This window comes from Mesoplodon densirostris, chromosome 17 (assembly GCF_025265405.1).
Source record: "Mesoplodon densirostris isolate mMesDen1 chromosome 17, mMesDen1 primary haplotype, whole genome shotgun sequence".
Taxonomy (NCBI): Eukaryota; Metazoa; Chordata; class Mammalia; order Artiodactyla; family Ziphiidae; genus Mesoplodon; species Mesoplodon densirostris.
Genome location: NC_082677.1, coordinates 19,132,318 through 19,146,838, shown reverse-complemented (window position 1 = coordinate 19,146,838; position 14,521 = coordinate 19,132,318). Strand labels below are relative to the sequence as shown.

At 34.7% G+C, this 14,521-nt stretch overlaps 1 protein-coding gene across 2 annotated transcripts in view; it reads left to right on the top strand.

The window, feature by feature from the left end:
* The window catches only part of RB1 (RB transcriptional corepressor 1), a 147,019-nt gene that overhangs the window by 78,389 nt on the left and 54,109 nt on the right, over nt 1–14,521 (top strand). For both annotated transcript variants that reach the window (XM_060080304.1, XM_060080305.1), the window contains exon 17: nt 508–704. In XM_060080304.1, the coding sequence (XP_059936287.1) occupies nt 508–704 (197 nt within the window). The remainder of the gene's footprint in view (nt 1–507; nt 705–14,521) is intronic.

The following is a 14,521-nucleotide window of genomic DNA, read 5'->3' as shown; positions in this document are numbered from 1 at the left end:
TATCTAAGGATACAAATATATAATAAAAGAGAAACTTAAATTAGTAAACAAATATGGACAACTGTGAATCCTCATTTATAACCAAGAAATGCATAATTAAAACAGATATTTTCTAACCAATCAAATTGTCAAAAATCTTAAAGAATCACTTCCTCTCTTAATCGAGGATTAATGAGACAGTTAAAATGGATATGCTAATGCATTGCTGGTTAGATGTTAAACGTGTCCCGGATAAAGTTTAGGGTGTTTAAACCTTTGAAAATTTGATATAAGCTGTGAGTCTTCTATCCAGGAAAGACATATATATGCACATACACTCAAACTTTGGAAGGCTATTTCCTAGGAGTCTTTGGACCCCAGAATAAAAAATTCTGTTCTAAATAAAAATTTTTGTTTAGCCTTTCTACTGTGTTTTAATTTTTTGTTTGATAAAACCTTCAAACCGAAAAATATGTCATTCAAGGCTTAACATTTCATACCTAAGTTACGTTTTTCTTTCATTTTTAGGAAGTACATCTCAGAATCTGGATACTGGAACAGATTTGTCCTTCCCTTGGATTCTGAATGTACTTAATTTAAAAGCTTTTGATTTTTACAAAGTGATTGAAAGTTTTATCAAAGCAGAAGCCAACTTGACCAGAGAAATGATTAAACATTTAGAACGATGTGAACATCGAATCATGGAATCCCTTGCATGGCTCTCAGTAAGTAACTAGCTAAAATAGCTAAAGATACTCATATGCATATGGATAACAGTTATCTGTTAGTGAGAGGTATTTGTTAACATTTACCTCAAGAACAAATATGAAATTTAATGAATAATGTAGTTTCAGTGTATAGCCCAAGAAGCAAGTGGAATATTAGAATGGAGTTTTCTTTGAGCTCCCCAGACTGTCTGATACAGGGATTTATTTATGAATAGCTTTTCTTAAAGCTTGGCACTTCAAAACAAAGCAGAATTCTTTAAAGTATTTGGGAACTTTATTTAAAATAGAGGTGTCATGTATGAAAATTTAAATGTCTGCTCTTAAAATTTCAACAAAATGATGAAAAAATTGAGATTATGCTATTGAGATGATTTAAAAATACAGATTTTTAGTTCAATTTAATCTGATTTTTTTGGTCCCATTGTTAAAAGTAATCCAAAAATTTACACAACTATAGTTATTGTTTACAGCATTATAAGGGCACAAAGCATATTCTCTAGGTAGTCTATTTATAGCATATAACCTATTGATAAGGCTTTATTTTAGTAAAGGTGGCATTTCCTATGTAGTAATAGTAAAATATTTATATGAAGTTCTTCTGTTATGCTCTTTAAATCTTCATAGTTGGGTAATACTTTGTTAATCATCAGGTTTGTAGATTAATATAGAGTTGGTTTCTTCTGAAACTGTTGCATGCTAAGCACATATCTTTTCATTTTTATCAGTATATAGAAATGGCAATAGAAAAATTAAGACTTTAGTTATATTACAATCCTAATCTGTACATGTAAACCAAGTTTTACTTTTTTGATATTTTAAAAATGTAATGGCTAAGAGTAACTTGTTTCTTAGTGCTTTTCTTGTATTGCTGTATAGACAGAGTGGATAGAAAAGGAGAGAAGTATGGGAAGTTGATAGAAAGACATTGTATTGCTAAGATTGAATTGGGTAACTCCTTTATACAGGAGCTTCCACTGTAGAAGAAAAGGAGTAGTTAGGAGAAAACTCTCAGAATCCGGGGGTTAAATGAAAGTAGCAAAAATAAATAAATAGATCAATAAATGAAACAAGCAGATAGAGTACTTTTCAGAGGCTGTTATGCCCTCTCTTCCTAGAAATTGAAATCAAGACATCACTGTATCATCTGAAAGTGACTATTCTCATTTCTTTTAGAGAACTACTTTTATTTCCATCAGTACACATCTGCTGTATGCCTTGCATTGAGATAGACATTGTGAGGATATAGGAAAGACATGGGCTCTGAAAATTGTGGAGGAAATAGTAGAAATGTATGGTTTAACAACTGCTTGTGCTCAAGCCTCTTTAGTTCAGTTACTGGTGTTCTAGGATTCAAAACAATATTCCTTTATTTTTGAGAATTTTTGGAGAAAAAGTGACGTGCACAAAGTCTGGAAAAGGGTGTAATTTTTTAATAATAGGATGATGTGGAAGTCATAATAAGCCTCTGAATTTAAATTCTAAGTGTGGTATTTCTAGGGGATGAAATTATAGATGATTTTTAATGTTTGGATTTAAAAAAAATCAACACATACTACTGTTTTAATTGTAAAGAATGGAGTGGTAGTGGGTAACTGTGAAGATAAGTCATCCTACACAAACACAATATGTGAATTTTTCCTGTGAGAATAATTGACATTTTAGAGAAGAGACATACTATAGATCTATTTGAGCTTTCACAGGCTTTAGGATTTTTTTCTTTATTGAAGTATAACATATATACAGAAAAGTATATATCACAAGTTATAGTTCAAAGGATTTTTTACAAATTAAATATACCCACATTACCAACATATACAGTAGATCAAGAATCAGAGCAATTGACACACCCATGATATCAAAATCCAGATCAAGGATCAGAGCAAGCTTTCATGGTTTTTTGATTCTGTATTATAATAAGAGTCTCTCATTAAACTGTAGTGATTTATAAGAACATATTCAGTGTTGTTTACCTAGGGAAACATCAAGTGATATTATTACTTACTTTTACCTGTTGATAATTTAATGAAAGAAAGAACATCATTGTATTTTTAATGGTTGCATAGGGAAAGGGTTCAGTATCTTTACTTAACAATCTTGAGAAATAATAAGAGCAGAATAACTTTAAGAAGGAATAAGCACACTTCTGTTTCTTTTGACCCCAGAGAGATTAACAGGCAATATATGAATGTAAAATGCTAAACAATATTGAAAAACCTAGTGAAATCTTGTTCTCTGGAAATTTGGAGGATTAGAGGTGGTTTAAAATAAACCATACCTAAGCGTTAGATTGAATGACTTGCAGATGTTTAGACCTCTTAAATCTGCTAAGCAGTTTATAATGCCAGCAGATGATGAGGTGAGATTTGGATATTTTACTTTCAGTATATTCAAACTGTATCTGATTTTTTTGGTAAAATCTTTGTAAACCAAAGTAGACCAGGTACTTTATTCTCTAAATGGACTTTTTTGTGGGCAACTGTGGACTTTTCCTGTTGATCTCCCCACATCTCTTGCTGCCTTAATACTATTGCTCTCACAGCCACCAGAGAATTTTTTTCATAAATGCAGAACAAATCTCATTATGCTAATAATTATTAGCATAATAATTATGCTCAAATAAAAATCTTTTGTAGGGGACCTATGCATCTGGTAATATTAAAGATAGAATCCTGAGGAGCTTCAACACTTAAGGGATAGACAGAAAAGAGAAGCCTATAAAAGAGGTTGGGGAATCCGATATTCCTCCTCAGAGACAGGAGTATCAGAAGCAGTGTCTTACTGTCTCTCAGAGAGAGGGTACTAAAAGGTCTGAGTGAGTGCTTGCTGTTTCAGATAGTGTAGGAGCAGTCAGTAAGAACTGAAGAGTGTTCATTAGTTTCAGCAACAAGGAAGCCACTGGTGAAGGTAGCGAGGACTGTTACGAGAAGTGGTGGGGGCAGGAGGAGATTGCAGTGGAATTTGGATGAGATGTGAGTGAGAGATAAAGTGGAGACAGTCATTATCGATAGCTTTCATCAGTCTTGTCTGAGAAGGGAAGTAAACGTATAGCTGGAGGTATGTGAGGTGGAGGGAAGATTAGTTTTTAAGATGGGAAAGGAAGGATTAAATATTGACAGTAAAGAGCCATTAGAAGTGTTATCTATTGCTGGATGACACATTAGTGGCTTAAAACAATCATTTTATTTTGCTCATGATTCTGTGGGTCAGGGATTTGGGAAGAGCTTGACTGGGCAGTTCATCCCTGACCATGTAGTATCAGCTGGTGTCTGAGGCAGGATCCACTTCCAAGATGCTTCTTCACTCGCAAGTCTGGAACCTTGCTGCTTCTTGGTATGTGCTCACCTCTCCCTTTCTTTCTTTTTCCCTCCTCATCTCATCCTTCTGGGCTTCTCATATGAGAAACTATGCATCTTATAGCATTTCGGTTTTAGAGTACTTGTGCTTCTTACACAGCAGCTCTTTATCACTGGTTTTAGGCAATTTGATTATGGTGTGCCTTGGTTTAGTTTTCTTCATGTTTATCTTGTTTGGAGTTCTGCTTCGAAAGGTGAGCTTATAGGTTTCATCAAATCTGGACATTTGGGGCCATTATTTTCTTAAAATGTTTTTGTTGACTCCTCCCACCCCTTCCCTCAGGGATTCCAGTCACACATGTATTAGGTCACTTGAAGTTGTCCCACAGCTCACATCATGATGCTCTGTTCTTCTTCTTCTTTTTTTTTTTTTTTTTGGTTCCAGATGTTTTTGTTTCTGTTTCATTTGAAATAGCTTCTATAGCTATGTCTTCAAGTTCATTAATTTTTTCTGCTAAAATGTCTGATTTGCTATTAGTTCCATCTACTATATGTTTAATCTTAGGTACTATATTTTTCATCTCTAGAAGTTTGACTTGAATCCTTTTCTAAATCTTCCATATCTCTCTTTAACATGTTTGTGCTTTCCTTTACCTTCTTAAACATATGAAATATAGTTATAATAATTGTTTTAAAGTTCCCGTTTACTAATTCTAACAGCTATGTCTTTTTAGGACTGTTTCTGTTAACTGATACTTCTCCTTTTAAGGGTCATGTTTTTCTGGTTTGTTTGTTTGTTTGTAAAGTTCCCGTTTACTAATTCTAACAGCTATGTCTTTTTAGGACTGTTTCTGTTAACTGATACTTCTCCTTTTAAGGGTCATGTTTTTCTGGTTTGTTTGTTTGTTTTTTTGTTTGTTTTGCCTGCTTGATGACTTCTTATTGGATGCCAGACATTGTGAATTTTACCTTACTGGGTCCTGGATATCTTTATATTCCTTTCACTATTCTCGAGCTGTGTTTTGGGACTCAGTTTAGTTACTTGGAAACAGTTTGATCCTTTAAAGGCTTTTGTTGTTGTTTATAGACAAAGCCAGGGCAGTCTTTATGGCTAATTTTTCCCCACTGTTGAGGCAGTCCCCTTCTGAGTACTCTACCTGATGTCCCGTATATTACAAGGTTTTTCCACCCTGGCTGGTGGAAATCAAAACTCTTCTTGGCCCTATGTCAGCTCCTGGAATGGTTCTTTTTCTGACGTTGGGTAGTTTTCATGCACTGATCAGTACTAGGGTGAAAACTTGAGAGTAACCCTCTGCAGACTCCTGGAGCTCTCTCTTTGCAGCTCTCTCCTTTCTGTGTAACTCTCTGCTCTGCTATTCTGTCCTGCTAATTTTAGCTGCCTTAGCTTTCTTGAATTCTCAACTCTGTTTTCTCCAACCAGGCAGACCACTGGGATCTATTTCAGTTTCTCCTCCCTGTGTTGTAGCCTGGGAACTGTCTCCCGGCAAAGGTGGGGCTTACCATTTGCTTTCTTTCTCTCAGAGATTACTGTCCTATACTGTTTGTTGTTCATTGTCTGAAAACTATTATTTCATTTATGTTGTTCGATTTTGTAGTTGAGACAAATCTGGTCTCTGTTCCTTCATCACAGCCGAAAGAGTTATGTATAGTATTTAGTGATTGATAAAGTATTTTTAAATATGTATACTTAAAGAATATTTAGGGTATCATTTCTATTTTCCTGTATTAAATGCATCACATCTTCTGAATAATATTGTTTCGGAGTGGTACTTACTATATGGAGAGCATAGAAGTACTAGTAATTAACTGTTGTATTTAATTTTAATAAGTCACAAGAAAACTGAGCCTCCTTTAAATGTCAAATATAGCTGACTCATTAAATTGGATTTTGTCGTACTGTTTTTCTTGTAGTCACTAAACATTAGCAGGTTTCTTCATTCAGTTGCACAAATGTTTGGCCAGAGCACTTTTACAAAAGAAAAGATTAAAACTGTTTCCATAATGTCATGAAGAACATAGGGGTAAGACAGGAATAAAGACACAGGCCTACTAGAGAATGGACTTGAGGATATGGGGAGGGGGAAGGGTAAGCTGTGACAAAGTGAAAGAGCGGCATGGACATATATACACTACCAAACGTAAGGTAGATAGCTAGTGGGAAGCAGCCGCATAGCACAGGGAGATCAGCTCAGTGCTTTGTGACTGCCTGGAGGGGTGGGATAGGGAGGGTGAGAGGGAGATGCAAAAGGGAGGGGATATGGGAACATATGTATATATATATGTATAACTGATTAAATTTGTAGGAAAAAAAACTGTTTCCATTTTATTATTTTTCCAAAATTTAAATGAAGGCCAGTTTCACATGTCAGTACAGTTGTAATGAATAGCTTGTATCTTTAGAGTCCTGATTTGATGACAAACTTGTAAACAAATTTTTAAGCTTCTTTGGTATTCTTTGAAATGTCAGACTTGACAGGAAATGAACACAAAAGGGAGAAAAGCCTGTGGCTCTGAAAAAGCCAGAAAGGATATCTGTTGTATATTTGGATGGTAGATCATTAACCTCTGGTGCACTTTGCACAATGGTTTTAGTATTTACCATTAGACATTATTTTTTTCAAAAGTTATATTTTACTGAGAACTGTGTCTCAGGAAGGTGAATGAAATGTAAGATAATGATTAAACCATGTTTAACACTTTTTAAAAATATGGGTAAGGATGGTGAAGTAATATGATACCATATACTATAGTTATATAGCAGCCATGCTACTATAATGAAAAATGTTTTATGTTGGGTTTTTAAAAGCTCCTCATGAGTTATTTTTTTTAAAGGCACCATATATTTATCTCTTTGCCAGCAAGAGAAAACATTTATTTTTAAAAAGTCTGATTCTTTCTGAAAATATCACTAAGGCTTTAACTTTTCACTCTGACCCAACATGTTCCTAATTTCTTGCCCTTAATTCCCATAACTAACTAGTAGCTTCTCAAGTGATTTAGGAGATTTGACTTTACCTTTCAAAACTGAAATTATTTTATTTTGTTCTAAATACAACTTTACTTCCCAATATCTATATTTTTATATTACTTTTCAAGTCATCCAGGCTTGAATACTGAGTATTTTGTCCTTCTTTTTCTCTATAGTTAGATATAGTCTTGTAATTGAAAAAGCAGAAACCAAAACCCAAAAAACTTTACCATGTCCTTTATATTTATTTCATTATTATGTTAAAGAGCTATTTTCGTTTACATTTCCCTAGATCAGATCATCACGTTCTTACATTTAACATATTATTATAGACTCCTGCTTGGTCTCCCAGCTTAGGCACTACCCTCTATTTTATACTTTGGTGCTAAGTTAATATTCCTAAATGCTTATTCATGCCATACTCCTGTTCAGGAACCTACAGTAGCTCTGCATTCCCATGTAGGAAAATGTAGCCTCTTTACTCTGGTTGTGATCATCTGGCCCTGTCTTAACCTTGCTAGCCTTCCACTATTCCTTAGACACTTACTGTGTGCAGAGAGTTCTTTCATCTCTTGAGCAAACCACATTTATCTAGTGAGAGTGAGTATGGCCTAATGTGGGACGTGGAATCAGAAGACCTGGCATTAGGGCGTAGCTCTTTCATGTACAAGTTAATGTCTTTGTCTTAGTTTCTTGCTTTGTAAATTGAGACAGACCAAAAGGTTTGAATATTTCTAGCTCAAATATTTTATAAGTCTACAAAACTGTTTAAATGTTGAGAATTATTTGCCACTACTGAAGGTGGATCCATATTCTTTTAGATTGCTTCACAATTTATAACATTTTGAAGAAACATTTTTCAAAAAAAGGTAACACAGAGGTCTCATTTCCGTATTCTCCTTTAGCTCAGTTTTTCTCAATTCTTTTTGGGCCATACCTGATATTTGTACATCAGATATTTTAAAGGAATTATACTTTCTCCTGTGAGGTATCTAAGGACATGGAAAACAGCCCGTATCCTTAAAGAGGCTTGGAACTTGGTAGAAAAGTAACTCACTGTAATATACTGTGAAATAAGATAAACCATGAGGGTCAAAGGAGGAAGTGATCAATCATATGTGGATGGGAAAAGACTTAACAACAGGTGTGGAAATGTGGACACAGTAAGAAAGCCTAACATGAGGTACAATGGGGGGAAATTATGGCCCAGCATTGGCAATGGTAGATGAGTACTGATTTAAAACTAGAAATTTAGTCTTAAAAGTTAGAGTTTTTAGCCTTGTGAAAAGTGGAGAGCTAGCTCTCTTGATAAATGAGATATTATACAAAAGTGAATGTACCAGATAATTTTATGTGCTAGTTGAAAGTAAAATGTATGTGTATGTGTGTGTGTGTAGACACACACAACTTTTTTTTTTTTTTTTTTTTTTTTTTTTTTGCGGTACACGGGCCTCTCGCTGTTGTGGCCTCTCCCGTTGTGGAGCAACAGGCTCCGGACGCGCAGGCTCAGCGGCCATGGCTCACGGGCCCAGCCGCTCCGCGGCATGTGGGATCTTCATGGACCGGGGCACGAACCCGTGTCCCCCGCATCGGCAGGCGGACTCTCAACCACTGCGCCACCAGGGAAGCCCCACACAACTTTTTTGAGGGAAATAATCTTAATATAGAATACATGCTTTCGTCTTTGAAAGAGCATATTTAAAGTAATTTTACTTTTTCTTTTTGAGCCAGGGACATCATTATAAACATTAATATATTATTCATGGGCTAGACTCCTCATTTGCCTATGGAAAATATTGTGCTCTTTACCTAGTGTTTTACTTTTTTCTGCCTTTCCCCTCCCTTTACTTGTGAATTATTCTGTATTTCTCACTATTTCAAGTTCTACCCGACCATGATGCCTGTTGCCTCTAACTTGCTCTCCTAAGCTAATTAAATCAATACGCACTATTGTCAATGCCCTTTGTCCTTTTGGATTTTTGGCACAATGATATTGATAAAGTCCTTTTCTTACTTCCAGGCTGAGGGTTATTTTCTTAGTAGTAGTTTTCAAACTTTAATATCCATGGAGATCTTATTAAAATATACTTTCTTACCAAGTGGTTCTAGGGCGGGGCTTGCAATTCAGCATTTCTCACAGGCCCCCAGATGGTTCTGACGTTGCTAGCCCATGGGCCACTCTTTAGAAGAGCCAGATTCTAGATGACCTTACATTACTGGGCTTTAAAATGAAATACTCCGTTGGTTCTATACACTAAATCCGCAAGGTAGGTGTAGCCATGAATCTAATTTCCCGTATGAGGAAAGAGAAACATAGAATATTTGTGTCCCACCTGGCAGCTAATTAGCAATGGATGGAAGGCAGCTAATACTCCTTGACCGGTTGCAATGTGCTGTGCACCAAAAATATTTGTCTAATTTAATTCTCATAATAATCTGTGACGTCACTAATACGATTTTCATTTTACAAAAGTGGAAACAGGCTCCGGAAAGTTAAGCAATTTGTCTAAGGTCACACACTTGGCATTTGAACCCAGATTGGTTTGATTCCAGATTCCACGTTGATCTAGTAAAGTGCCCCTCTTGTACCACATTTTTTCTGTTTATTCATTCACACTTTTTATTACCACTATAACATGTAGTCAAGCATATGAGACAGTATAAAATTTTATTTTAAGTGAAAATATATATAATACATTTTTTATCTTGAGTAACAAGGTGAGTGTTTTGCCCTAGAGCTAGTCAGTAATAGGAAGGGGTTGACCAGCTCCTTTGTGTAGTGCACAAGCTCTGCAGCTCCTTTGTTGACCAGCTCCTTTGTGTAGTGCACAAGCTCTGCAGCTCCTTTGTTGACCAGCGCCTTTGTGTAGTGCACTCTCACTGTTGATCTACTGGATTCCTCAGGAAGAAAAGATTAGAAGACTTTACAAAAAGAGCAAACTATATTTTAAAAGGAGTTACTGCTGTGTCTATATGTTTCGTTTAGGTAACTCTTAGAATGAGATTTTAATATAATAATATAAGTATTTTTAGAATCCATGATAGTTTAGGGTTGATAAAATTAGATATTTGGATCAACCCTCAAGGAGATTGAAGGGAAGGGTGAGAGTGAGGTACAATGGAAAACCAGGTCTCTTTTCGTAGACTGAAATGTTAAAACTGAGTTTTTAATGAAAGATTCCAGGTATGCCTAAAGTCTTCTATAAGAATGAAAAAATGTAAAGCCCAAGAAGGGAAAATAAAGGAAGGCAATATCTTAGAAATAAAATTTTTAATAGTGACCTTGTGTTCTCCAGTGGTCTAGAGAGAAATAAAAAAATATAGATATGCAGAAAAAGTACAAAAATAAGGATAGTAACTTACTTAGTTCATATGAATAATTATCCACTAAAATGTGAATAGATGGTTGCTTTATAAAGCTCTAAGACTCTAAGCTCAATTTAATAAAATAACTCTCTTTCTTCTTCATAATTAAGCCATTGAAGAATCAGTGAGGCATTAAATGTTTTTTTATGTTGTTCTTCATATGTTAAAAAACAACAAACAGAAAACCCAAAGAAACTGAGATAGATAACTGTTATAAATTATTGCATGTCTTCTCCTGTATTGAACGTTTACGTGAGCCTGAGTTCTTGATCCAGATCTGTTTATGGTTTTAAGCATGAAATCTTTTCCATATCTAAAACTTTGCTCAAGTGCCATCTTGTCTTGAAACCTGTGCTTGACCCCTCAGTCTATTCTTTTCTCTATGTACTTGTCTCCTTTTTTCTTTAGAACACTCTGACACACATGAGAAATTGCTAGAGTTCACTGTGGAGGACACAGTGAAGTATTCAAGACTTGTCTGTTCATGTCTCCCTTCCCCCTCCCCCATTGTCCATACTATACATTCTCCTTGTTCATGAATTGGCACAAGGGACTAAAGAAATTCAGGGATATAAAAAAAAAAAATCTCAAACTCAGAAATGTCCCTTAGGTAGCTCATAGAAACTTGCTTTAGAAAGCAGTGCTTGTAAAAAGCTCATCACTAGCTTATGTCTTTGGAATCTTTCCTGATCATCATACAGAGCTGCATCAAAATGACCCTCACTTACGCATATTACATTTCAGTGTAGAAGTCATAATAGGTAACATTTTTGCATGTATGCTGATACAGGCACTATTAAAAGTGCCGAAATGTGTTAACTCATTTATTTTGCACAACTCTGTGAAGATCACCATTTCATAGATGAAAAAACTGAGGTACAGAGAAATTGAGACTGTTTCCCTTACCCACAAAACTAAGTTGATAGCAGAGCTAGAATTTTAACTCAGACTATCTGGTTCCAGAGACTGTGCTCGTAACCTCTATGCTGCCTCACGGTGTGTATTAGTTTACTGCTGGGCATATATGCACTATCGTGATTAGTTTCTTTATTCATGTTTTATCTGTGTTTGTGTCACTGTGCAGTAGCAGAAGGAGCCTGGGCTTTGGCGTCACCACATCTCATTTAATCTTCACAGAAGGTAAACATTGCTGTTCCTGTTTTACAGATAGGAAAAGCTGAGGTTCATTCAAAGATGCCAGGTAACTTGCTTTGGTGTGATTCTGAGCAAGTTATACCTCTGTATCTCAGATTTTCTCATCTGTAAAATTGGCATGATAATACTTATCAGAGTTGTTGTGAGGAATAAATGGACATTTATGAGAATGGTACATTTTAGAAACATCACAATTAATTGTTAGTTTCCTTCAGTTCCTTGTCTTTACTATACAGTGATTTCCTAAGAACAGAGAACTGAGAACACGGTTAAACAGTATTGGATCTGTTTATCCCGGCTTACTACAAGTATGTAGAACTCTTCTCTTCTCCCGAGGCACCTCCCCCTCCCTCACTGCCTTCTCAAAATGGAATAAGTTCAGGGAGAAAGAGGTGTAACTGAATTCCAGCATTGTTAAATGTGGGCAGTGTTCTCTGTTATACTGCAGTTGGAATTTGTTATGGTGCTTTTAGTTATGAATCATGTCAGTAATTACCCTGAGGGCAGTGTTCATTATTCAAGTACAGACAAGAAGGGAGATTGTAGCAGTTGTAGAAGAATAGCTTGGAAATATCCTCTGTACTTAACCTGTGGAAATGGAAGCACTTGTACTCTTGGTCAGAGAGTATCTTCTACAAGGTCATGATGTTAGAAAATTACCTGAATACAGTCTGAGAATTTTCAGTCTCTAAACTTGTATCATATCATATCCTGACTGTAATAGTGAGGAAGGACTCTGGAATCTAGATGTGCAAGAAACAAAAAGTAGAAGTATCTTATGAGATCTCAATTCTATTTAATGTATTTTCTGAATTCCTCCAGCCAAATCAGAGGCTGTTATTAACGGTGAGTTTAGTAAAATTTTAGAACCACTGTAGGGCAATTGTTCTGAAACCATCTAAGTTCAGTTACCTTTACTTATAAAATAGATCCAACTTTTTGGCATTTATCTTTTCCAGATATTTAGGTCATGGTTTTAAAATTAAACTGTCACAACCTAGTCTGTTTTAAAATGCATGTGAGTGACCTTTGCATTTGTGGTTTTATTTACATATTGGTTCTTAGTATTTTCTGTTATTGTCAGAAATACCCAAATATCAAAAGTATTTTTGGTGTCTTCCTGTACTTGCTAGATTTAGAACATGATTTAAAAAAACTTACAATAGGAAACAGCTGTATTTGTGTCTCACTCTTTCAAAAAAACTTTTTATTCTTGCTCAGTGTCATTGTTTCTTGCCTCCATTAAATTATAACAGATAATTTCTCTTAGATTTTGATTATACTCTTTAAGAATTCTCAAAAGCTAACATTTGTCTTTTAGATTTTGATTATACTCTAAGAATTCTCAGAGACTAACGTAAGTCTATCTTGCTATCTTTTGTTTTATTTCCTTTTTAGAATTTAATATCTGATCATTTTTATCCTCATTAATAAAGTAATAAAAAGTATTATTTATATTACTATCTGGTCATTATACTTACCCGTTCCATGTTTTAAGATAATTTAATAGTCTAAAAGTTTTATTTACAGATTAAGTAATGCTAGTTTTTATAACTTAAGTTTTACCATTTTGATTTTTTTCTCTTAAACATTAAAATGAGAGAGGTAAAGTAAAATGACTTATCTTTTACTCATACATGAGTAATAAACAAAAATGAACATAGGATTCCCTAATCCAGTACTGAATTCCTGAAAATATAAACTTGTTCTTGAAAATATAAGCTTTTGCATTATCTTTGTAATAGGCATACTGGACACTTTTAATACTGTGTACTTTTAGACCAGGACCTAACTCACGTATTCGAACAGGGTTGTCTGAACATAAACCTTTTCACATTTCAGTTTCAAATGAAAAATGAATAGCCTGAGTAGATAGAGATGGGTAAAAATTACCATAATAATGCAAAAATGATATCCCTGCTCTTTGTAATTATTTCTCTAGGAACAACTCTGTAATCTCTTGTAGACAAACTATTTATACATGGCCTTTTTTATTTTTTAGCACAGGTCCATATTTGTTCCTTCTCTTAAGTAGCTAAGATTAGATTATGTGTGTTTCAGTCTAAAGAAGTCTCATGAGACCACAACACAAAGTATAGCAATTTTTCCACAACAATTTTGAAACCAGTTATTTTGGCCATCAGCAAAAATTACATATGTGACATATAAACCAAAAGGTGTAATTTTTTTTGTTCTATGTTTTAAGTAATATTCATTTTTATTTAAATAAATGGCTGCTTCTGTTTTCATCAAGTACTATACATAAAATCCTTTTTCCTGAAAAGCCTAAATTTTAGTCCAGTGTAAATATTTTAAACTCATGTAATTAAATACATTTCTTTATTTTAAAATAAAGAATTATAATAAAATGATTCATAGATTTTTATGCCCTATTAAAATATGAGCTAACAATTAGTAATTGATTAAACAGTTGGAAAATTATCATTTTTTAAAGAAAATTAAATTGAAGATTATATCGTTCATAATATAAGGATTTGTTTGGTTTTGATGAAAAAGCCCTTTGCATGTTATTTATTAGCAACGATGAAAGGGTTTAAGTAGTATAACTTTTTCTTGTGTAACTAAGACTGTGTAATTGCTTTTAAAAACAAGACTACCTCTGGTTTAAAATAGCAAAATGACCACACATTTTTACTTCCTTTCTCCCCCAAAACCCTACAGAAGTGACAGAAAAGGGGAAAAAAACCACATGGCAGTGAATTCCAGCAGTACCAAGACTATGAAGTGGGAAGTTTAAGGTTAATTCAGTTTTGAGGATAAAAAGTAAAAGAGGTGTCTGTTTGATGGATACAACGAAGTAGAGAAAACTACCGAATACAGTAGGCGAAGACTCCCACAGTGGAAGTGGGATTCTTAGCCTCTAAGTTCAAAGTATTGATAGAAGGTACAGAGAGTGTGGCAGTAATCAGGAGAGTTTTTCTAAAGTGCTGTCTGCCACTGGCTCTCAAACGTTTGCATGTATCAAAAGGCTGGAGGGCTTGTTAAAAGAC